Source organism: Hippopotamus amphibius, chromosome 8 (genome assembly GCF_030028045.1).
Source record: "Hippopotamus amphibius kiboko isolate mHipAmp2 chromosome 8, mHipAmp2.hap2, whole genome shotgun sequence".
NCBI lineage: Eukaryota > Metazoa > Chordata > Mammalia > Artiodactyla > Hippopotamidae > Hippopotamus > Hippopotamus amphibius.
Window position 1 is genome coordinate 555,992 of NC_080193.1, and position 23,761 is coordinate 579,752.

Consider the following 23,761-nt stretch of genomic DNA (forward strand, 5'->3'; position numbering starts at 1 on the left):
CCATGGCCACTTCTCAGCCCCCTCCCCCCATCTGGTCACCTTCCTGTTGGGTGGGAAACAGCCACCAGGGGGGTGAGATCTATAGTCAGAAGGGCCCCTGCTGAGTCACAGGGCCTGGCGGTGGGGGTGGTGAGCAAGGGCTGCGGTGCAGACCCCAGCAGAAGATGCAGGCCGGCCCCAGCCAGCATGTGTGGGTCCTGGGATGCAGGCAGTGCTAAGGCTGGGCTGCCAGGCTGCTGGCTCTGCCTGGAAGAGGCTGGCCCCCAGGTACAAGGGGTAGGGGTTTTCCACCTGCCCTCCCAGGGCTTGCCCACCTCTGGGTCCCCCCACAGGGCCGGACGTCTGTCCAACACTGCCTAGGTCCTCGTGCCAACAGTGCGGTGGGAACAGGGGCAGATCCAGGATGTGTGCTGGGCTCCAGCAGAGCTGGCTGCAGGTCGACAAGCATGTTGCCATGGGGAGGAGGCACCCGAGGCCGGCTGCCCAGACGCAGCTTCAGCCCCTCCGTGCTGGCTCTCTGAACAGGGCCTGTGCACATCCTGGTGGCGTGGCGGCCAGCCCAGACTTGGGCCAACCGTGAGCACCTCTGTGTCAGCCCCTGCTGGGAGTATCGTGTGACCTCTGTCCTGTGGGTGGGATCCCTGGGAGCTGGTGCTGGCCCTACCTAGGCACCTGGGGTGGGGATCCCAGGAGGGCAGAGCAGATCAGAGCTGTCCCAGCCACTAAGAACTCACTGCTTCCAGGGCAGTGAGAACAGTGGACAGGCTCCAGGGCTGCTGGGAGGAGTTCCAAGCCCAGCCAGTGGGGAGGGCTTGGCATCTGCCCCCAACCTTGGCCCCGAGGGCCATGTCCAGAGATGCCTATGCCGCGTCCAAAGGCAAGGAGTTTCCCAGGCCTGGCCAGGCACCCCCCCCCCCCCAACCTGTGTCCCCAGTTCCTGGACGATTTCTGGGCTTTTTCCACCAACTTAAAGTCTGCCCAAACCACTCTGCCTCCTCCTGCCCGCGGCCCCAGGTGCCACACCCAGGTGGCTGTGGCCCTCCAGCCTGCCTGCTCCCAGGCACCGGCCACAGGTGCCCTCAGCCACTTGTGTGAATAGCTCTCTCCTCGCTGCCGAAGGACAGAAATGGCATCTTCCTTGCCTCCAGAACCCCTCAGCCCTCGCAGGTGCTCCAGGGACACCTGGGAGGGTGGGGCCAGCGGACCCCATGGCTCCCCTGACCGAGAACTCTAGCTGCGCTGGAGACTTTGGAGGTTGTGAGCTCTGTCCAGCTTGCACCTTCTCTGATGGGACATGGGGGACGCTGACCTCGAGGCCCCTCAGCCAGCCCCTCCCTTCCTGAACGGGCCTCGCTCTCGCTGTCCCTGCCTGTCTCACCTGGTGGTGCCCGCTGTGTGCCCGCGAGGCGGGGGAGGGGGGAGCGCACAGACAGGCAGGTGCTGGGGGTGACATGACGGCGGTGGGGGGCGGGCCTGGAGGGGGTGCACGGTCAAGCGGGCGGATCTGAGATGCTGCCCAGGCCAGTGGACAGGAGGAAGTGGCGGGAAGGCGAACGGGGCCAGGGCCTGCTGGCATCGCAGCGGTCCGTGCCGGTGCTGAGGGGCCTGGCCTCTGCCCACTCCGTCCAGGTGGCCTGGAAGCCACTCCCCGAGCTGATTTCCCGCCGGGCATCGGGTTGCCCAGAGCACTGGATGAAGGTCCCTCTGCACACGGTAGGCTCAGGGAACACTCACGCACTAGCCCTGCGACCAGAGCCAAGACTGGGGCGCCAAACCTAAAATCATCATTTTATTCCATTAAAAGCCACTGTCTCTGCAGCTAAAACTATGTCCATAACTTACAATCTAAGTAAAAGGCAGTCAACATAAATGAGGAGGAGGAGGTCGCCTCTGGAGAAAGCACACGCTGCAAAAGACAGGAAAGAATAAATTTCAAGCCGTTCTGATGGTTCCTCAACTCAGACAGACAGACCACCTGGGCCTTCCCGCGGCCGTGCCAAGCTGCTGCCTGGGGGGCGGGCACCCACCGTCCTGTCTGCTTGAGAACCGAAGGCCACACAGCCCCGGCACCTCCTCTACGTGCAGACCCCGCGCGGCGGCTCGTCCAGCCTTGGCACTGCCCCGGCACACCGCCCCGCGCCCCCCAGGCTGACCCACCTGGCACCCGTCCCGGTGGCGGCGGGCACAGGGCACGGCCTCGCTGCCGGGCAGGCTGGGGGAGGGTCTGCCTCCCGCGCCAGCCCCCCCGTCTGAGCCTCCCCGTGCAGCCCTGGGTTTAACCCCCACCCCAAAGGCCTTTGCTGAGGCCCAGCCCTGCGGCCCCAGGGGTGTCAGCCCCATCTCAGATGAGGACGGGGGGCAGCCCAGTGAGGTTCCCCAAAGACCGCGTGGAAGACCCAAATCTGAGCCTAGAGCCCTGTGCCCCCCGAGAGCAGGACCTGGGAGTCACCGAGGCCCCAGGCTGTTCTCAGCAGATCCCACCGGGCGCCCACACTCCCAGCTCGCCAGGGACAGTGGGGGTCGGGGGGCGGCCCTGCGTGGGCAGGAGGGACTCCCCCATCACACTGGAGCCTGGACAGGGCCCGTGGGCCACGGCGGAGGCCCCAGCCGGGGCTCAGGGCGATGCCGGGCGGGCGTCCGCTGTGGGGCGCGTGGGCGGAGAAGGGCCCTCGAGGAGGTGGTGGCGTGTGGGGCACAGGGGAGGGTCCTGACTGGGAAGGTCGCGCTGGACCATCGGGGCAGCCGCACGCGTCCAGACCCAGGCGGGCCTGTGGCTTGTAACTCCCCACCACGCAGCTGCCCCCAGCTTGGCCTTCTCGTAAGTCCAGCGCACAAGCGCCCGGACAGACAGACACCCTGTGGGTTCCAGCCCAGGGCCTGAGGCCGGGGCGAGGGCCGCCCCCGTTGCCGGCCGCACCCAGTGCCGTGTGGTCAGAGGAGGGGAGATGCCAGCTCCTTGGGAAGGGATCCCAAGAACTCAATGAAATGAGCTCCCTCGAAGTGCCCCACTGTGGCCCTGTCGCCAGCCGGGGACAGGCGTCCCTGGGAACAAGCGCGGCCCCCACCTCCTCAGGGCCCCGCTCTGGCCTCAAACCCAAGCAGAGGCCAGGCGCTGTGGCAAGGCCACGGGAACGTGCCCGCCCCGCCACTCACCCTAGGACAGGAGGGACACGAGCGCGTCCAGGAACTTGCTGCGGTGCTCGGCTTTCAGCTCAATCACTGCAGTAATGAAAGGAAAACAGCCCTGGGGTGGGAGGCGTGGGGACGGAGCCGGGGGAGGCCACCACACAAGTCGACTCCCATGGCCCGGGCGCCAGGGCGGCGACACCCCCCCCCACATTCCAAGCTGCACTTGGCCCCCTGGCAGCCTGGGCACTCCGGACCACGAGGCCTATTGAATCCTCAGAAACGGCCGGCTGCCCTGTCGGTGCAGCTGGGGCTGCGGTCTGTGGGCAGGACCCCCGGGGCAGCCAGGGGACCAGCAGGGACACTCTGAACACCACGGCCGCGGCAGAGGGGCTCCCGCCCTGCTGGCAGAGCCCTGCCCCTGAGATCGGGCAGGAGGCGGCCTTCCACCCAGCTCTGGCCAGCGTCTCGGCTTCAGTGTCCCTTCTGTAGAAGGGGACCTGCTGCGAATTGCCCCCGGCCGCAGGGGCATCCTGTCAGCCTCAGGCAAGCACGGGGCCTCATCCGGGCAAACCCGGTGGGCCTGCCCTGCCCTGCGGGGGCCTCGGGCCTCGGCTCCCTCCACATCCCTGGGGGAAGCCCAGCCCCCTGCTGGCCGGCCGGCACCATCTGCCGACAGCCTCAGGCACGGAACGGGAAGCGAGGGCTGTTGCTGGAGGGGACCCCCCACCATGGAGCCACAGCTGGGTGGGCCCCGCAGGAAGACCCTGGCCCTGGACCCCGGAGGCCGCGGGGTGAAGGCGGGTCTCGCCATCAGGGACGGGTCCACGTTACGGCACCGGTGGTGGTGCGAGAGGTGCTTTCTGAGAGGCGGGCGCTACGGGCTGGCGGCCCACCTCGCTACGGTGACAGCCTAACCCCAGCACCTTAGGACGTGACTGTGCCTGGCAGTGGGCTTTTACGGAGGTGACCAGGTTACCTGAGGTCACTAGGGTGGGACCTGATCCGATCTGACGGGTGCCTTTACAGGGAGAGATCAGGACAGACACACAGAGGGACGACCGCATGGGGACGCACGGAGACGACGGCGTCCACACGCCCAGGAGAGAGGCCTCGAGGGGAACCAGCCCTGCCCACCCCTTGACCTTCCAGCCCCCGGAACGGTGAGAAACGCGTGTCTGTTCTCTCACCCCCACCTGTGCTGCTGTGACAGCAGCCGGGGCGCACTGACACAGGGCTGAAGAGCCACACGTCTGAAGAGCAGAAAGCAAATGTGGCCAAATGGGAACCATGCTCCGGCACTGGGAGAAGCGGGTGTTGCGGGGGCGCTGGCGGCCTGCCGGAGGGGCCCCCCAAAGCCACCATGCAGCCGTCTCGGCACCGTGGTGGCCAGACCCCCGGGCTCCTTGGTAAGAGGCCTCGGGCTGGATGGGGCCCGGGTGGGGTACAGGGCCCGAAGCCAGAGAACTGCGGACAGGGCGCCCTGGCACGTCCCTGGGTCCGGCCGGCCCTGACCTTGCAGGGGTCCCCGTGCGGCGGCTCTTACCTGACAGATCGAAGTGGTTGTGTAGGGTCCGGGAGCTGGTGCCCTCTGCTGCCTTCTCAAACGCCCGGCCGAAAAAGCTGGGGACACACAGAGGTGCATCGGGGCTGTCCCTGCAGCGGACCCTCCCCACCGGGGACACAGCAGACCCTCACCGGCCACCAGCCGAGGCCTCAGCCCCCTCTCTGCACAGCCACCGCCTCCCACCAGCCCTCTCAGCCCTCAGGCGGGCGTGTTCCTGGATGGCCCCCCGACACCGTGCTGGTGGCCGGGCAGGCGAGAGGCAGGTGGGACGGGGACAGGGAAGGGTCTGCAGCGCGTTGGGGGAGCAGGAGACCCCCAGGGAGCAGCCTGGCTGCAGCTGCCGCGAGGGGGCCGTGTGGTGGAGACAGGGAGCACCTGGGGAGGGGCTCCAGGGCCTGTGGCAGAGGATGGAGGGCGGAGAGCGGAGGGCGCACAGAGGGGGCGAGTGTCCCCGCCTCCACAGCTGCCCCCGCAGGAGACTGTGTGCGGCCGGCGAGCCCACCACCGACTGTCCCAGGCGCGCACAGACTGGCGGCCCCAGCGGACGCAGGCGGCCTTGGTGCCGCCTCAGGAACCCAGCCCAGGAGCCTCTGGCCGGCTCCCACCCACGTGACGTGGGATCTGAGACCCCCGGCAGAGCTCCGGAAGCAGCCCGGCCGCAGGGAGGCACGTGTCTCAGGAGCCATTGTCTCCCGACTCATAGCTCGTGGCCTTTGCAGACAGAGAAGGAGGTCAAAGGTCCCAGCGGCAAGAGCTGAGACCCGTGCAGACGCAGGGCCAGATCTTCAGTGCACACCGTCTGCTCCTCAGAGGGTTCAGGCCCAGGGAGGGCTGGGGGTCCTGCCCCGGCGCAGGGCCGCGCACCTCGCAGCCCATCCTGGGAGGGTCTGACCCCAGCCGGCCCTCCTGGGGGAGCCAGACGCGCCCGCCCAGAGGCTGAAGGTCCACATACACCTGCGCCCCCTGCCCCGGGCTGGGGTGGGAGCTCTGAGCCCGGGTTACCCGGAGCCCAGAGACGCGCCCTCCCGGGCGAGCCCCGCGCACTGCTGTCCGTCCTGCGCTTTCAGGAGGAGGCCCCGACGGCCCAGCCGCCCCGGGGCCCTGCCACACTCCCTGCACCCGACCTGCTCAGCGCGGGCGCCCGCCGCCCAGCCCGCGTGTCAGCCCCCAGCACCCTGCCCCGCGGCGGAGCCCTGAGGCCGACGCCCCACAGCCCGGGCGCCAGGACTCACTTCTTTCGGTCAGAGCTGTCAGTCTCTGGGGGGATGCCCACCAGGGTGACGGTGCCCTGCTGCACGCCCAGGGGCACGGCCATCACCAAGGGCAGCAGCTTGCAGCGCCGGTTCTTTGTCTGCGGAGCGAAGCACACCTCGGTCACAGCTCCTCAGAGACCCCCAGGGGTCCCTCTCCCCAGAGCTGCTCCAGGTGCCCCGCGCTGTGCCTCCCGCGCCTCCGGCAGGTGCTGACACGGCTGTCACCTCCCCAGCCCCCACCCCCAGCCCGGCGTGCTCCGTGAAGCGGAGAGTTTGGGGCTCGGCGGAGGAGCACGGCTCGGGAAAGGGAGGCACCCGCCCGGCCCCGGGGCTGGAGAGCAGCCCTGCCGCCCCGTCCCCGTCCGCGCACCCGCCCGCCCGCCCTCACCGAGCACACGAAGGACTTGAGAAGCTGCTTGCCGAGCAGGCTCAGGGCGGCTGGCCTGGAGAAGAGTGCGACGTCTGGGGTGCCCTGCAGGGCGGGGTGGGGGCAGGCGGTCAGGGGCAGCCAGCGGGCGGGGCTGGGGCCGCGCGCCGGCGGGGAGCTGACCTCCATGAGGGAGCAGTAGAGGAAGGGCCCCTGGGAGATGACGAGGTTGGTGCAGAGGCAGCTGGCGATGGTCTGCTGTGTGGCGCGCAGCCGCCGCTTGGCGAGCTCCAGGCCGCGGTACAGCGTGTCCAGGTTCCCCCTGAAACACGGCAGGCGCACGGCTCTGCACGGGCGCGCAGACCGGACGCCTGGCTCCTGGGCGGGAGGGGCCGTGGGGCCGACACTCCGCTCCCCTCCCTGCCCAGCCCCCTCTCCCGCGAGAAGACATAACAAGGGTCTGAGCCCACAGCAGTGCACACGAGGGGGGGCTGGCGTCAGGAGACCGGAGCCTGGAAGCCAGCAGAGGGGTCCCCGGAGGCGGCTGCAGGGCTCTGACCGGGGAGGCCTGGGGGGCACCAGGCACCCCGCCATCCGACAGATGGCTTTTTACCCTTTCCCCACATGAAGGAGAGCTCCCCCCTGAACACCTCGCACTGAGCCCTCTGTGGAGAAGTCAGGTCTTCAAGCAAAATCTCTGCACCTAGCAGGTGAGTGTCCCAAAGTGTCCCGTCGGCCACCTGCCCACCAAGATGAAGGGATGCCTGAGAGCCAGCAGGCTGTGCCCAGAGACCCAGGGCTCGCCAGGCTTCCACAGGCTCCCCCCGTCCCCCAGCCCTTAAATGTGGAGGACCACCAGACATTTGAGAAATGCCTGTGCCTGAAAAACCAGCACGAGAGGAAACAGATAATTTGGAGACCAAAAGAAAGCTTAAAATGAAATCTAATGAGTATCTTCAGGGACATATGGGTAACATGTTGGACAACCAAGAACAGGATGCTGTGAAAAAGAACACTCGGAAACTGGGACGTATTTGTGGAAAGTAGAATGGTTGCAAGAAATAAGAAATTCACTCAAAGTCAAGAAAAGCTCTGTTGCCACAGATAAGACAAACACGTGGACACTGTAAGGCAAACATCCGAGACAGCATCGCCCCAGGAAGCCTAGGAAGATTAAGGGCTCCCCCAGAACCTCGGTCTCACGCAGGAGACCAGAGCCGCCCCACACGCCACTAGACGTTCTGGAACACTGAGAACCAGAACAGGCCCCGAAAGCTTCTGGTGGGGGTGGGGGTGCATTTACTGAGAAACAGGAAGCGAAAGGGCCTGGACTTCCTGTCAGCACCACTGGCTGCCGGGGGACAGGGAGCAGCCCTGAGTCCCGCACGCGCTAAACCGCCATCAGGTGAGCGCAGAAGAAAGAAGCTGTCAGACGTGCAAGGGCTCAGAATGTTTACTGCACATGCGCCCTCTCTTTAAAAGTTGCTTGAGAATTACGCTCTAGCAAAACAAGGGCGTGAGTGAAACAGACGGGGATCCCAAGATGGGCTGGGTCCGCCCCAGCGGCACCGTCTGGGCCGTCAGTGGTGGCGGCGGGCGGCAGCCCTAGCGAGCTGGAGCCGAGGACAGAGCCCAGGGCTCTCCTGGACGGAAGGGGCTCACGGGAAGAGAGCTGGGAAACCGGACACGGTAAAGGAGGCAATGAAGAGCTCCAGGGAAGACAGAGAGGAATGGGGTCAGGGACTCTGGAATAGCTTATCAGTCCAACCAAGTCACACCACCTATCAATCTTCATCTTTCAGAATCAACCTACAGCCCAAGATGAGAAGACTCACGTTCTGTCCTCTACCCCACGGTTATCAGGCTGGAACACGCGAAAGCGCTTTCACATCCTGGGAGGTGTGGGGGAGGAGAGAACGAGGGATGCCAACAGCCTTTTCTTACCAACTAGGGAGACGAGAGCGAGACGTAAGCATGTTAAGGTTACAAAGGGGCTAAAAATAGTGGTACGACGGTACCGACAGGAGGGGAAGGCGCACAGGAGCGGGATGAATGCTCTTCTGTCACAGCAGGAAGTCAGCAGACAATGGCTAGGACTGGGCCATCAATTCTCGGAGGAGGCGGAAGCAGTCAGTAGTATAGCGCTTTGATTTCCCTATATTTCTAGATAAAAACAGAGCAACTACATTACAAGACCAAAGACCTAGGACTCACACTTACAACACAAGGGAACGAGGAACACCGTAGACCCCAAAATATAGGCAGGTAGGAAGAGACCCCCAACTGGCCACCAGACGTGTGGGAAGGAACGGAGAAGCAGAGACCTAAGAAACACAAAAAACTCCAGGCAACTGGGGACAGTGCCCAAAACTGAGTGTTGCCCTACCCCAGAGCAGCTGAGCATGAGGGCCGTGGCTAAGACCAGGGGGCCCGAGGAGGCTGGATCCGGGGACCAGCCAGAGCTCCTGTCTACTCTGGGGCCTCACTGAGGAGAGATGGCTACGAGTGGAATTGAAATGGGAACTGAAGGACTATTCAGAAAAGGAGGCGCTGATCAAACACACTGGAACTGTCAGGGAGGTTCCAGCCAGGCAATCGACAAGAAAATGAACGAAAAGGCAGTTAGATTTGAAAAGAAGAAGTAAAACCATCTTATCTGCAGGTGACGTGACCCTGTATATAGAACATTCTAAAGAATCCACTAAAAAACGGTCAGAACGAATAAACAAGTTCTGCAAGGTTGCAGGACAAGAGCAGTTTACCAAAACTAACTGTATTTCTATGCAGTAGCGATAAGCAAACCAAAAATGAAATTAATAAGTGAATTTACAGTAGCATCAAAAAGAATAAAACATTCAGATATAAATCCAATAAAAAATATAAAGTCTACTATCTGAAAACCACAAAACACTGTTGAAAGAAATTAAAGAGGACCTAGGTCTCTGGAAAAACATCTCCTCTTCACGGATTAGAAGACTTAATATTGTTAAGAGGGCCACACTCCCCACACTGACCTATAGATTCAACGGACCTAACTTCTTCGCAGAAATTGATAAGCTGATCTTAAAATTCACATGGAAATTCAAGGAACGCAGCATAGCCAAAACCTGGTACAAAACCACAGTGATCAAAGCAGTGTGGCGTGTGGTACTGGCATAAGGTTAGACGTTCAGATCAATGCGAGAGCAGTGAGGATCCAGAAAGAGATTCCCACATGTACGGTCAACTAATTTTCAACGTGGGTGCCAACTGAACTCAACGGGAGATGAAGGCTTCTCCACAAATGGGGCTACAACAGTCGGACACCCGTGCGCAAAAGAATTAGGCTGATCCCTTCCTCACACCAGATACAAAAACTAACCTCAGGTAAATCACACACCTAATATAAAGGCGAAAACTATAACACTCTTACAGAAAACACAGGTGTAAATCTTCGTGATCTTGGATTAGACAATGGTTTCTTAGCTATGACACCAAAAACAAAAGAAAAAATAGATAACCCACACATCATCAAAATGTGAAATGTTTGTGCTTCAAAGAGCAACATGAAGAAAGTAAAAAGACAACCCACAGGACGGGAGAAAATATTAGCAAATCATGTCTCTGACGAGAGACTTGTATTTAGAATATACAAAACAGTTCTTACAACTCAATCGTTAAAAGAGAACCCAATTTAAAAATAGACAAAGGACTTGAACACACATTTCTCCGAACAGGACACACAAATGACCAACAAGCACGTGAAAAGCTGCTCAACATCATTAACCATCAGGGAGATGCCAATCGAGGCCACGTCACACCCCCAGGAAGGCTGCGATCTCAAGATCAGACAGTGACAACATTGGTGCGGATGTGGAGAAATTCAAACTCGCATGCTCTGCAGGTGGGGATGTACGATGGTGGAGTCACGCTTTGGAAAACAGTCCAGCAGTTATATGAAAGGTGACACGCACAATCACTGCACAAGCTGGCAATTCCACGCACAGGTGTATACCCAAGAGAGAGGAAAACGTGTCCACAGAGACACTCACACGTGTGTGTTCACAGCATCAGTTTTCATCACCGTCAAAAGGTGGAAACTACCCAAATGTCCATCAACCGATGAACGGATAAATGAGATGTGGTCTATCCCTATGAGAGAACGTTATTCGCCATAAAAAGGAAGGAAACTGTGACACATGCTACAACATGGATGAAACTTGAGGACGTTATTCTAAGCGGAAGAGGCCATCCATAGAGGATCACTTAGTGTTTGAGTCCATGGATATGAAATGTCCACAACAGCAAATCTACGGAGACAGAGAGTAGGTTATTGGTTTCCAGGGCCTGGGGGAGATGGGAGATTGGGGAGGTGATAGCTGAGGGGAGCAGGGTTTCTTTTTGGAGCAATAAAAATGTCATAAAAGCAGACAGCCGTGACGTCTGCACAACCTTGTGAATATACTACAAGCCATTAAACTGTACACTTTCAGTGCCGTACAGTATGTGAACTATAGCTTAAGAAAGCTGTTTAAAACAGTGTGCCTGGGAACAGAGCAGGGAACCCCAGAAAGCAGGCCCCTCCGTTTCTAACTCTGAAACTGGAAAAGCTTGTGAACCGTACCTCCCCCGAGAAAGTCAGGAAGACTCAGCTCACAAAAAAATGAGCAACGGCCAAATCCTCTCACAGTTACCGTGAAGAAACAGCACAAGGAGCGTAGCTCCTCTCGACAGTGAAGGTTAACTAGAAAGACACCCCCCAAAAGGCCGGAACTGGAATGTTCTATTTCAAAACAAGGTGAACGACGTTAAAAAAATAGTACCAGGCATCTTAGGAAATGAGATAAGAAAAAATTAGAAACAAAAGAAAAATAATTAGAAATGAAAGCTATACTAGAAGAAACACAGCAATGAACAGACACTTCAGGAATGCCTGAAAAGATATGGGAGGTGAGAGGAAAAAGAGACGTTTTTAAATCGGAAAGAAGGATTCCAGAGAAAATGACACACACTGAAGGTGGACCACGTGTCTTGCACGCCCCCAGCTCGCGTGGACTGTGACCTGGATTCCTGCAGGACAGTGTCCCCCCCCCGCCACCTGGGGCCCTGTCATCTGCCTCCCCGGCCGTGTGGGGCTGAGGGCCCACGTGGCCGGCAGGGATGGGGGCCACGGCCACGCCCACTACCTGGAGAGACTGTCCAGAGCCTGGATGAAGTTATCCGTCCCGGAGCCGTCCTTCTCAGGGCTCTCCATCAGAGACATGGTGGCGAAGACCACATCACTGGCCAGGAACTTATGCTTGAAGCCAAAATGGACGCTGAACGTCTGGATACGCATGTCCTTCATGCTGCAATAGGAGGACGGGGCACGGCCGTCGTGTGTGTGCCCAGTGTCCTCGAGCTGGGGCGAGCCAGCCCGGCACTCGCGCTCCCTCCCCAGCCCCTACTGATGTGTCAGGAGGCTGAGGCCGGGCGCAAAGCTGTCAGCCTGTTGGGGCAGAGCAGGAGCTAGCTGTGTGTGTGGGGGGGGGGGGGGGGGGGGGGCGGGGGCGGGGATATGTGGGTGTGGTCCTCTCCCGCCTGCGCCCCAGGGCGCCAGGAGCAGCCAGGCCCCCGTCCCTCCAGCAGCACCAGAGAACCCAGCCGGGCACCGTCTGAACCTGGCCCCAGGGAGCCCTTCCAGGGTCCAGGGATGGAAAGGTTGGGTCAACCTCAAAGGTCTGCACCTTGGCCCCAGGATGTAAGGATTCGAGACTTTTCAGGCACTTTAAGTCCTATTTTTAACCCAAAGAGAACTCAAAACTTCAGGGAAGGCCAGTCAGGTCACAGTCATCTGTGCATTCTTGACGTCTGCATTATTTTCAGAACGTGGTTAAAACTGAAACCTCGACAGAGCTTCTTCCAGAGAAATATACATTTACCCAAATTTATTCGCAGACTCTTCAATCATCTCCCGCAAATTCTCCTTCAAGGAGACGTCCATGGACTGAAACTTCTGCTTCACCTGTTTCAGGGGGAGACTGGGAAGGAGGAACACTGGTCACAGAGGTGCTGATGCCCTCACCTGGCCTTCAGACCAGATTCTGGGATCGAGTGAGGAATATGGGATAGAGTCGGGGGTGGGGGGGGGGAGGGGGGGGCTTTCCCCCGGGGGGGGGGGGGGCCGTGGGGCTGGGCGCTCACTCACCCAACGTCTGCGAGGAACTCCTGCAGCCGCTTCTGCCCGTGCAGGGACCAGAGCTTGAACCTGGCTGCGGTGTAGCACGTGTTACACAGGCTGTCGTGCAGTGACCAGTGTTGGTAGAGCGCCAGGCGGAGGCTGGGCCGCGGGTCAAGGAGCTGTGGCTGCACAGTGACCTGGATCCCCACCCCAGGACCGCCACCGCACAACCGGTTACCCCCGGGACCCGGAGCTCTTCAACCTTAGCTTAATGGGACCTCGACGGAAAGCCTGGGGGGTGTGGACACACAGTGTTATCCAGGGGCCCCTGTGGCCACAAAGGACGCAGGAGGCCCCCCTGGGTAACACCAGCTGAGACCAGCCTCCCACCCGCTCCCTGTGGGCTCCCCCTGGCCAGGCCTCTGCTGGGAACCCCTTGGCAAAGCCCCATCCTCGCCCCGCATCTTGACAGGCTCTTCCTCAGTCCTGGGGCCACAGGTGTGGCTGCGAGGATGACCCTTGCCCAGGCTGAGGGTCTCCAGGCACACGGCGGGCTCTGTCCTCTGTGATGCTCCTCCCGACGGCTGGGCCCTGGGGCCACTGTCCTCCCTGCTCACACCCCCGGTGCACCCCAGTCCCCGGGTGCCACGTCAGGACACAGCTCCTGGTGGCCACCCCCTCCCAGAGCTTAGCTGCCCCATGCCCGTCACCCCCACCGGACCCGTCCAAGCCACGTTCACTGGTCCCCAGCTATCCCAGGGCAGGCGCAGGCTGGCCCCACCCCTGCCATCGCTCTACCCACCGCTGAAGACCCCCTCCACGGCTCCAGTCTGCGCCCCCACGTGGCAGTCCCAGGACGTGCAAGCACCAAGTATCAGCTACTCAACGTGCACCTGTCCATCACTCCAGCCCCTCCCTGCAGCTCGCCTCGGGGCCTTTGCACAGCCAACCTGCCTCCAGGCAGCCCTCCCTCCCTGTCCTGAGCCCCGTGGCCCAGGTCGCTACCCCAGGCCCCGTGTTATCTTCGTGAAGGGTCGCTCTCTGATCGCACCTGCTCACTGCTTCCCTGCCCGCTCTGCAGGAGCCTGCGAACCCGCTCAACTGCCTGAACCTCCACGGCCCCGTGTGCAATGGCCTGTGTGCGCCCAGCACCCAACGCGCCCTAATGCACGCGATGCTCCTGAACACGGCAAAGCCACCGACGAGCCAGGCAGGGCCCGTGCCAGGACCCCCGCTGCACCCGCCGGGCCCTCCACCCAGAGCCTCTTGTCCAGGGACGTGGGGCTGAGCCGCGAGGATACTCGTACTCAAAGGAGATGCGCATGCAGTCGACGGAGAGCGCGTGCTCGTCGTCCTCGTGCCGGTGGTTGTGCCGGGACACGTGCCGCTGCAGGAGGCCCACGTCGGTCACGTACTTCATCCTGGAAGGCGGCATGCAGCCTGGGGCTCCCTCCACTCCCCCACCCAGGGCCCGGCACCCCCGCCTCCTCTGCAGGGTTCCGGCCTCGCCCGCCACCCCTTTGAGTTCTCCCCTGGGTGGCAGCTGCCCCGCGTCACTTATTTGAGGCTCCTGGCGTGGGCACGGCAGGGGCCACGGCCCACCCAGCGCCCCCGGTCAGTGGACAGACCCCGCAGTGACAGGATGCCCAACAGAGGAAGTGTTGGCGAGCAACGCGGGAGACGGCAGACCCCGTCCAGCCCCACCCAAGGGGGGCCCAGGCCAGCGTGGTGCCCAGCGCTGCGCACCCTGGCAGCACTGGCAGCACAGGCAGGGGCAGACCTGTGAGACTCAGGCCCTCCGGCGGGCGGGGTGGGGAGCAGGGCACGGGCCCCGGGACGGGGTTGCCGTCCCACCTGACAGCACTAGGGCGGCCGGAAGGAGGGGCACTGGCGCCCCGCCCCTCCCAGGCGCCTGCATCCTGGGGTCGGACAGATGGGAGCAGCAAAGCCTGCCCACCGAGGGCGAAAAGGGTTCAGCTCCACGCCAGCCCTCCTGGCAAGCCTGTCCAGCTTTCCCCCGCCTTTGAGATGGTGTCCGTCCGCCCTGGGCCCTCCACTCCCAACTCAGGCTCTACCTGCTGGGCCCCCGAGGTGGACGAAGTGTCCACACGAGGTCACACACGACTGTGCCAGGGTCCTGACAAGGACCCAGGCCCAAAGCAGCCCCTCCTCAAAGGGCTCCGCAGGGACGCTGCCCCCAGCCCCTCACCGCAAAGCTGGCCGCGGCCGGCCTCGGACAGCCCGGAGGAGTGTCCTTACTGGGTGATCTTGTCTTGCACCCACTGGTCCGTGAGTCCAACGATGGCCCACCTGGAAGGAGAGGGATGGAGCTGTGGACGGGCGGGTGGCACGCACAGGCGTGTCCTGCCAGCGTGGCCTGACCCAGACCCTCCGCTGGACCGGCGGTCCCGCTGTGTGGGGTGGAGAGGTCCTGAGGCTCCCGTCGGGGTGTCACCGCCGTGGGGGCTCTTGGTTCCCAGGAGGGATCCCCTGTGATGAGGGTGGCAGGCCCCACACCACCTGTGTTCTGGCTCGCCCGGCCACACGCCACCCTCACCGGCTCAGGGCAACAGGGCGCCCGGGGGCCTCGACGTGGCCGGTGCCTGGCCCTGCCCTGGCCCCCGGCCGCCCTGAGGCCCTGACTCAGCGCAGACCGTCGCCTCGCAGAGGAGGAAAGCAGCCCCTGGAGCCGAGCGCTGCGGGTGGAAAGGCCAGACCCACACGCTCCTCGTCAGACCCCGTGTGCTCAGTCCTCAAGTCAGCCTGCGTGCAGACAGCCCCGCGGGCCCCGCGCCCCCGCCGGAAGCCCCCGCCGCGACTCAGAGGCAGGCCAGCGCGTACTCCCGCCCCGGAGCTCACCCCCACCAGGGGGGCAAGCATGCCGCGGACAGCGGCCTTGTTCAAACCTCACGCTCAGGGTGACCGGGGGACGAGGCTGAGCATCTGGCTGGGAAGGGTGGCGCGGCCCAGGCCCCACCCTCGGCGCCTCACAACACGCGCCCGTCCCCCAGGCGTCTGTGCGCAGCTGGGGGCCCCACCGTCGGGAAGAAAGCCAGGGCCTGCAGGGGTGCAGGAAGGAGCCACGCCCGGCACTCCCTTCGCGGCGGGGACCCGGCCCCGCTGGGAGGACACCGCGCGGGGGGGGCCCACGCACCACAGCATGTCGCCCAGGTCCTTGGACATCATCCACGCCAGATCGAACATCAGCATGGCCGCCTGCAAGAGAGACGGGCCTGAGGCCGGGCCGCCACCCTCACGGCAGGACCAGGCGCGCGCTGCCCAGGGCCCCGGGACCTCGTGCAGAGGGTCTTCCCCCCGGGGCTGCCTGCGGACGACACAGCCCGCTCCCGTGAGCAGACAGGCTGGGTTCCGGCAGGAGACGGGGGTCAGGGTCCGACCCGAAGACGGTAAATCCCGTTTGCCCCGAGACGCTGGACTGTTTTCCCGGGGAGCGTCCAGCCTCTGAGGGGCAGGCGTCTTCCCGCCCACGCCACCCACCCCTCCTGCGGCTTGGAAGCCTCTGCTGGCCGGGGCAGCAGGATGGTCCCGCGGAGGGCCACGGGGCATCGCCCAGAAGAGGGCTCTGGAAATACGAGCTCAGAGCCCGAGACCCCAGGGCCAAGCTCTGAGACGAAACACGGGATGCTTTGCTGGAAGCGTGTTTTCTAGGGCTCCTTGAGGCCCCGCGCTCTGCTCGGTGACACCGGAGTCGGCACGCTGGGTTTTCTGCACGGAATTCTTTCCGTAACATGCATGCTGATGGGCCTGCATGAGCCCAGCATTCCACCGGCCTGCAGAGACGGACGGACTTGTTCTGTACTTTTTTTTTTTTTGGCCGTGCCGCTTGCGGGATCTTAGCTCCCTGGCCGGGGAGCCAACCTGGGTCCCTGGCAGTGAGTGCAGAGTCCCAACCAGCGGACTGCCGGGGAACCCCCTCGGTCTGTACGTCTGATCGCAAACAGAAACAGCAGGTGCTGTCCCCTGAGCGCCTCTGGGTGAAAGGGACCGTCCCAGCAACGGCCTCAGAGTGAGGGCTGCTCTCTTCCTTCTGCCGAGAAGAGACTCAGAGAGGCTGCACCCCCTGCCCCAGGCCACACAGAAGCAGCTCTGGGTCCGGGCCTCAAGCCGGGCCCCCGCGGCTCTCAAGCCTGTGCTCTCTCCTCCTCCTGTCCGAGGACAGCGCCCCCTAGAGTCCGAACACGACCACGAACCCCGCCTGTGCGTGCTCACCGCTGTCCCGTGATACTCGTACTGCTCGTAGTCAAAGAGGATGTCTCTCCTGCAACGACACACAACGAGGGTCTTCGGCAGGAAGCGGAACAGGAGGACCACCGGTGGGAAAAATGCTACAACTGCACGGCACCCACGCAACGCAAACGAAACAGTCTGTTTTCACTCATCGACTCTTCGAGGAGCGTAGGTGGCACGAGGCCGGGAAGGGGGTGAGACGGGCTCACACCTTGTGCGGCTGCGGGAGACGTGAAATGGCGCAGCCCCAGAATCCCCGCCGAGAAACGACCCTCAGACGGGGATCCGAGGACAAGCCAGACAAGACGTGTCACAGGAGGGCGCTGGGCGCGGCCCCCAGGTCACAGAGAAGGGGGCGGCTGGCCGAGCTCCATGCAGTTTATAGAGACTTTTGGATCTATCAGAACTACGCTCCTATTAAGTGGAAAAACACAAAATGAGGTGTGATTATGTAAAACGAACACAAGTTCAGATAACCCAGGAAAATCAATCTGAAGTCAGAATCTCTTCCTATTAGCGAAAATGGGTTATGTTGACTTTTCTTTCCTCAGAGTTCCCGAAATGGTTTTATACTGTCCTTCCAAGGGGGGTAGCTGGGGACACAGCGGGACAGAGACTGGACACTCGGACCCTAGGAGACCTCCAAGGGCTGCGTTTAGCAAGGAATTCGCAGCTTGAGGGCACTGCTGTATGTTCACCTCCAGCTAGAAAATCCTCCAATGTTTGGATTTTAAAGCACTGCCATTTTTAAATCTGCAATATGAAGAGGAAGTGTGGGGAACTTAGTTTCCTGTTCATGCTTTTTTTCCCTTGAGAAGTTTTACACAATTGCCATGTATCGAATCTGTAAGAATTTGTAAATAAAAGTATCTGCGTTTAGAAAGTGATGACAACAAAGAACCAGGGCCCCCACCCCTAAGGGATGGCATGTGTTTGGGGGCGCTCTGGGCCCAGATCTTCCCTCTTGGGACCAGAGGGCAAGACAGAGGGGCCCTGAGCTCCCTCCTCCTCACTGCAGGCCCCACCTGCTCAAAGTTGCAGACAATGGCCCAGAGGCTCTAAACTAAATGCGTGATCCTCAAATGGAAAAGAAATGGGCATCGCTGACCCGCGGTCCCACAAGGAGGGCACTGCTGACCCGCTGCTGGACACAGCCTCACCTCCGGGCCTCCCACTCTCTTCTCTGCCTCCTCTTCAAGGTTCGCTCCGCGATCTCCTAATTCACAACGAAGAGAATAAAGGACTGAGCAAAGGAGCCAGGAATTCACCCCCAGCCCGAGGAGGTTCTGATCTGGCGGAAGGCACGGGGGCGCAGCAGTCAGCATGGCCGGCTCGTGGATGGGGTCAGCTGGCCTGCACCCCCTGCTCAGGCGGCACCCCGAGTCCGACGCCCCAGCACCGTGCGATCCACCAAGAGCCCGCTGCTGCCTCCTGCTGGCTTTCCCACCAGATTAAAAAGAGCTCACGTGTCTTACATCCCGACCCCACCCTTTCCAACAACTATTCTGATCTTAGAGGCACAAGCTCATTCAGTTCCCACAACAAAGGCACGGGGGTGGAGGAGCAGCTGTTTTAAAAACCTGCTTCTGGAAAGATGGGATATATGTATTTTTCTCTACGTGTCCACTAACTATACCTAGAAACAGAAATGTCACACGTTAAGAACCTGGCTGAACCTCCGGGAATTACGCCGAGTGAAAAAGCCAACCCCCGAAGGTTACTTACTACACGATTCCATATATGTAATTCTTGAAAGGACAAAATTATAGAAACGAAGAGATCAGTGGCTGCCAGGAGCTAAGGAGGGGGTGGGGCAGGAGGGAAGCAGGTCCTCGTGGTGACGGAAATGGCCGGTGTCCCCACTGTTTCAGTGGTAGTGCCGCTGCACCACAGGTTTGCAATATGTCACCACTGGGGCAAACTGGGCAAAGTACACAAGTGACTTCAACTCATTTCTCACATCTGCATGTGAATCTACAACGATCTCAAAATTAAAAGTTTACTTAAAAAAGGCAAGTCACGGTCCTGACGAGGGAACTTCTGGGTGGTGACGGAGCTGTTCTCTGCCACGACGTGGTGGAGGTCCCATGACTTTATACATCCGTCAAATCTCAATGAATTGTCCACCTGGTGAATTTTATTGTGTAGAAGTTACAGCTTAGCAAAGGCGACTGGCAAACCTCCAGGGCCCAAGAGTGCTTCGACCTCCCCACAGAGCACCGTGCAGTCCTGTCCCCTCTCCTCGTGGCCGTGGCACTCCAGGGCGGCTCAGGAGGGCTCAGACAGCTCAGTATCAAAAAAGCAAACAACCCAATCCAAAAATGGGCAGAAGACCTAAATAGACGTTTCTCCAAAGACATACAGGTGGCCAACAGGCACGTGAAAAGATGCTCAACGTCACGAATCATCAAGGAAATGCCAATCAAAGCCACAATGAGGTACCAGCTCACACTTGCCAGAAGGGCCACCATCAGAAAGGCCACAAACAACACGTTATTGAGGACGTGGAGAAAAGAGACCCCTCCTGCACTGCTGGTGGGAAGGTAAATGGGTGCAGCCACTGTGGAAACAGTACGGAGGTTCCTAAAAACGAAAATTAGAGCCACCACACGACCCAGCAATCCCACTCCTGGGCATATACCTGAAAAAAACAAAAGCGCTAATTCGAAAAGATACGTGCACGCCAATGTTCACTGCAGCGCTGTTAGGACAGTGAAGACACGGAGGCAGCTGAAGCGGCCGTGGACAGAGGAAGGTGGTGTGTATATACAGTGCAATACTACTCAGCCATTAAGAAATACGGAATTCTGCCATCGCCACAACACGGACAGACCCTGAAGGTATTATGCTAAGTGAACGAGATGGAGAAAGATAAAAAACAAAATGCCATATGATTTCACGCATAGGTGCAATCTAACAAGACAAAACAAATCAACAAACAAAACAAAACAAACGCCAACTTACAGACACAGAGGTCTGCTGCCAGAGAGGGGCTGGGCGTGGGCGGCACAGGGGAAGGGGATTAGGGGCCACCGGAGGGTAGTGGATGGTAAGCAGGCTCGGGTGGGGAGCGCGCTGCCGTGGACACAGATGTTGCACTACACGCTGCACATCTGGAATCTCCATGACAAAAAAGAAAGAACTCTTAGAAATCAAAGATTGGAAGATAAAGACCAAAAATTGGCTGGAAAATAGAACAAACAGATAAAAAGCCAGGCAGGAGGAAAGAAATCTCAGAGAGGGTCTGAGAGGTCCCAATCGGATGGCCCGAGACTCTACAAAGAGGAGGCAGCTGAGGAAGCGGACCCTCCCCCCTCGCCCCCGACGGACAGTGTCCCAAACACGGCCCTGAAGGGCTCCGTCCAAGGCCCTGGTCAGGCCGAGGATGGAGGAAGACCCCAAACATCTCAGCCGGCCCACCGAGGACCGGGGGCCAGAGGGTGCCAGCTCCCTCGCGACACCCAGTGAACGCCAGGCGTGGGAGGAGCAGCCGCCTCCCGCCTGCAATGCCACAGCTCACAGAAGCCGCCAGTGCCGGGTGCCGCAACTCAGAGAAGCCCAGTGACCTGCCGGAGGCCACGCGGCCAGGGGACGGCAGACCCCCTGGTCGGCACCCACACGTGCAGCCTTCCAGCTCCGCCTGGGCCCGCAGGTTCTGGGCTGACCCCTGTCCTCGGGGAGTGACCCATTCCTCAAGACGGTGGTTAAGAGGCCCCAACCCACCTCCTCCAACCGTGTGCGCTTCTCGGAAGGCTCTGAGCCCTCGTCGCTTTCGTTTCCCGAGTGGTCTTCACCCTCATCCTCATCCCTGAAGATGTCATCGTACGCAGGAACTTCAAGGTCGTCATCTTGTTTAATGAGCAGTTTAATCTAAGATTAAAACAAAAAGCAATCACTCTCCTCTCTCCTTGATGGAAACTACCCACCACACGTTTTCTCTTGCACAGTCTTTCTTCCCAATTGGCTTCAGTGAGGTGCTGGGATGTGCACGCCATTTGGTGCACAGAAACTGTGGAATTGGAAACTATCTACGGTTACTTAAGTTTGGAAAAAAGCTCCCTCTTGGGCCACACACTCAGCCAACAAAACGAACACCCTGCATCTAGGCCTCTGATAGAGGACACAGAGACTGGTGATCTCGAAGTAAGCAGAACTCCTGTCCCTAAAAGAGGTCCTTCAGGTGAGGGTTTCAGGGCTGATGCTTTGTTACTGTGGGTGGGTGCCCGCTGATCAGGGCTCAAAGAGCACGTGCGACAGAGTCGTGCCAGGCTCACAGTGGCCTCACACCGCTGTCCTGCTGGTCCCCGCAGCACCCCGGATGGACAGGACGTGTCCTGCCCCATTTACAGGGCAGATGCCTCTAAGGTTGCCCAGTATGGAAGAAGGCCGGGCTGGCCTGAGCTCGGAGTGCAGACTTCTGGTTCCTACACCTCCCAGATCAAGCGAATTCCACACACGCCCTCTGAGCACCTCCAAGGTTAGGTGCTATGTTTCTCATCAAAGATGGACAAGACCAGATGCTGTCCTCACGCCACTCCAGCTCTTATAGGGGAGGTGGACGTGGGCCTTGCCAAGAGCACCAGGTACGACGTTGTACGCAGAATAAAAGGAACAGACCAATGGACAGGAGAACTCAGGGGAGGCACAGGCCCCAAAGGCCTGCTAACCTGGACCTCGTTGTACACGTTCACGACGTTGACCGGCCTGTGCGTGTCACACACGAAAAACACGGTGTCTTCGTCGGGTTGAAGGATATCCAAAAGGTCCACGTTAGCGCCACAGTTTATGAGGATAAAATAGCGGAACTAAGAAAAGGAGAAGGACCCTGTGAGTAAGTGCGTGGGGGAGGCCGCTTGTCCTCAGCACTAGGCCGAGTCCTGCTGAGACACATCCAGCCCCTGACGCGTGGCGAGGCCCTGACAGCGAGGGGCTCCGAACATGGCCACGGCTGGCCTGTGCTCCAACGACTCCATGTGCCGTTGCAGTTCCACGGCGACACTGCGAGGTGGGTCCCATGGCTGTCCTGGCTTCAGCGAGGAGCAGGCAAAGGCCGAGCCTGCCCAAGTTTCAGGCATGGGGCCGAGAAGGTGATGTGGATGGCCCAAAAGCTCAAATATATAAAGGAGCCTCTCCCGATCTGTCACTCTATCGTGACAAACTGCCTCTCGGGGGTAGTAGCATTGAACAGGGTGAAATTGCCAGCAAGTCCTAGGCAGCCCACACTTAAGGAGCACCTGAGTGTTAAGTGAAGCCTTTTATTACATAAGCCTTATACTATCACTATAGATGATCCTTCCCTTATAAGCACTGAACTGGCAGAGGTCCCTCTCATGATGACAGGAGCACCAGGTGAGGACTCCTCGTTGCCAGACAGTCCTAGATGTGGCCAGAAACTCTAGGGACTCTCCTCCAGACTCCAGCCTCTCCCTATGGGGCTGTGGGGTCTCAGACATCCCACCTCTTATTATAGCTCCACGCAGAGATGAGAAGAAACCTGGCCTCTACTTCTTAAATTTCAAAGGGAGAAGGTATGTTCCTGAATTTCAAGTTGGAAATCGGGTTACACTCCTCGGAGAGATAAATGTGAAATAGTGGCCTAATCTAAAGTAATTTTAACTAGGCCATGTCAAAAAGAATCTGGCAAGTTCTAAACACCTTACAGTGAAAAGTGTCTGCAACACAAGTGCAAAGTCAGGGGCCGTCCATGGTCACTGTCTCTTTTTTGTTGTCTATTCTGTCTCGGCAATTTGAAGCTAAATCACTCGGACACACAGCTCACTTTCCTCTTCCGTGCGGCCTCAGAAACTTGATAGTTAGAAATACACACAAGCTATTGTAGAAATAGAAGGAATGCTCAGGATTAAGAAGTTGTACTTGAGTGTAAAAAAGCCTAACGTTCTCACACGCATCTCTCATACCTGTTCTTTATGTTCAAGAAACGCAGTTTCAAGTTCTTGCCACCCAGAAACTGGAACCAGCGTATACTGCACGTGGTCACACTGGAACAGGGCCTGGAGAGGGATTAGGTTCAAAATCTATCGTATGTTGGATATCTGCAACCTACCTTAAGGTGCACTTAGAAAAAGAGATGGGCTGAGAAACAGACAAGACACGATAAGGTAAGGTCAGACAAGCGCTGGTGTCAGGAAGCAGGTGATGGGGACGTGAACGCCCGCCGTACCATCCGGTCAACTTCGCTGGAAAGTCACCCCAGGAAACCTGAGAAGCCGATGGTACTTCTAGGTCTTCTGAGAAGTGCTTCCTGACCCGAGGGCCTGACCAGAGCTCATGTCAACCCGGCACCGTGTTCAGAACAGAACCAACGACCTGCCGTCACAGGCTGAGGAGCCCAGGATCTCCAGAACCGCTCACGACACCGCGGTGCCCGCGGCTGTCTGCCCGCACATGTGAGCGGCCGCCGCCCCGCGCCCGGCCTGCGGCGGAGACGCCACCGAGCCCCCCTCGGGGGCCCGCGCGGGCTCCTCGGAGCCGCCCCGCCAGCAGGCCGGGAGGGGACCCCGCTCCCGCCCGCGGGCCTCACCTGCAGGATCTTGCAGGCGCACAGGGCGTCCACGTCGGCGGCCACGACAAGCAGGACCCTCTGGGGGGGAGAGCGGGCTGAGCGCGGCGCCCCGCGCCCCCACGGCCGCGCGCGCTCCCCCAGGCCTCGGGCCCGAGGCGGGGCTCACCTGGCTCTGGACCACCTCGTAGAACTCCCTGCGGAAATCGGACACGAACATGGCCCCGGCGGCGGGACGCCCTCCCCGGCGCAGAAGCCCCGCGAGCGCGGCCGCGGTCAAGGCTCCCGCCAAGTCAGCGCTCCTCCGATTGGCCCGGCGGCCGACCCAGCCGCGCCTGGGGTCCCCGCCTCCCCTCCTTTCTGATTGGGCCATCCTGGGGGCGGGCACTAGCGCTCCGCCACTCACGGCTGGACTAGTCCGCCCGCCCCCAAAGGAGCGTCATCTGCGGGCCGGACGCACTCGCGGTGGCGCACTTCCGCGGTGGCGCACTTCCGCGGTGGCGCACTTCCGCGGTGGCGCACTTCCACGCTGGCCCCGCGG

At 60.3% G+C, this 23,761-nt stretch overlaps 1 protein-coding gene across 6 annotated transcripts; it reads right to left on the reverse strand.

Annotated features, from left to right (window-relative positions):
- Positions 1–1,776: 1,776 nt before the first annotated feature.
- On the reverse strand, positions 1,777–23,708 carry CDC45 (cell division cycle 45). Of its 6 annotated transcripts, XM_057746626.1 has the most exons (19): positions 23,390–23,708; positions 23,242–23,301; positions 22,619–22,711; positions 21,368–21,505; positions 20,424–20,570; positions 17,861–17,916; positions 16,683–16,731; positions 15,607–15,668; positions 14,712–14,762; positions 13,754–13,873; positions 12,480–12,611; positions 12,214–12,312; positions 11,479–11,640; positions 6,497–6,635; positions 6,335–6,418; positions 5,926–6,044; positions 4,673–4,749; positions 3,154–3,219; positions 1,777–1,906 (listed from the first exon to the last, which is right to left on the reverse strand). In XM_057746626.1, exons 1-18 carry the CDS (start codon positions 23,591–23,593, stop codon positions 3,155–3,157), a joined length of 1,857 nt encoding a protein of 618 aa, XP_057602609.1. In that variant the 5' UTR covers positions 23,594–23,708; the 3' UTR covers positions 1,777–1,906; position 3,154. The 6 variants fall into 6 exon arrangements, 2 of the variants coding, with proteins under 2 accessions (XP_057602609.1, XP_057602608.1); XM_057746625.1 differs by having other exon boundaries at positions 6,335–6,635; XR_009055189.1 differs by lacking the exon at positions 1,777–1,906 and having other exon boundaries at positions 3,167–3,219; positions 4,673–5,404.
- Between the last annotated feature and the right edge of the window lie 53 nt (positions 23,709–23,761).

Excerpts from the sequence above, each read along its gene's own strand:
- CDC45 (XM_057746625.1), bottom strand. The coding sequence starts at position 23,593 with ATGGCCCAATCAGAAAGGAGGGGAGGCGGGGACCCCAGGCGCGGCTGG. Across the intron at positions 20,571-21,367 it reads ACGTGTACAACGAGGTCCAG|ATTAAACTGCTCATTAAACA; the intron begins GTTAGCAGGCCT and ends TTTTAATCTTAG. Across the intron at positions 12,612-13,753 it reads CGCATCTCCTTTGAGTACGA|CCTCCGCCTGGCGCTCTACC; the intron begins GTATCCTCGCGG and ends CCCGCGGCCCAG.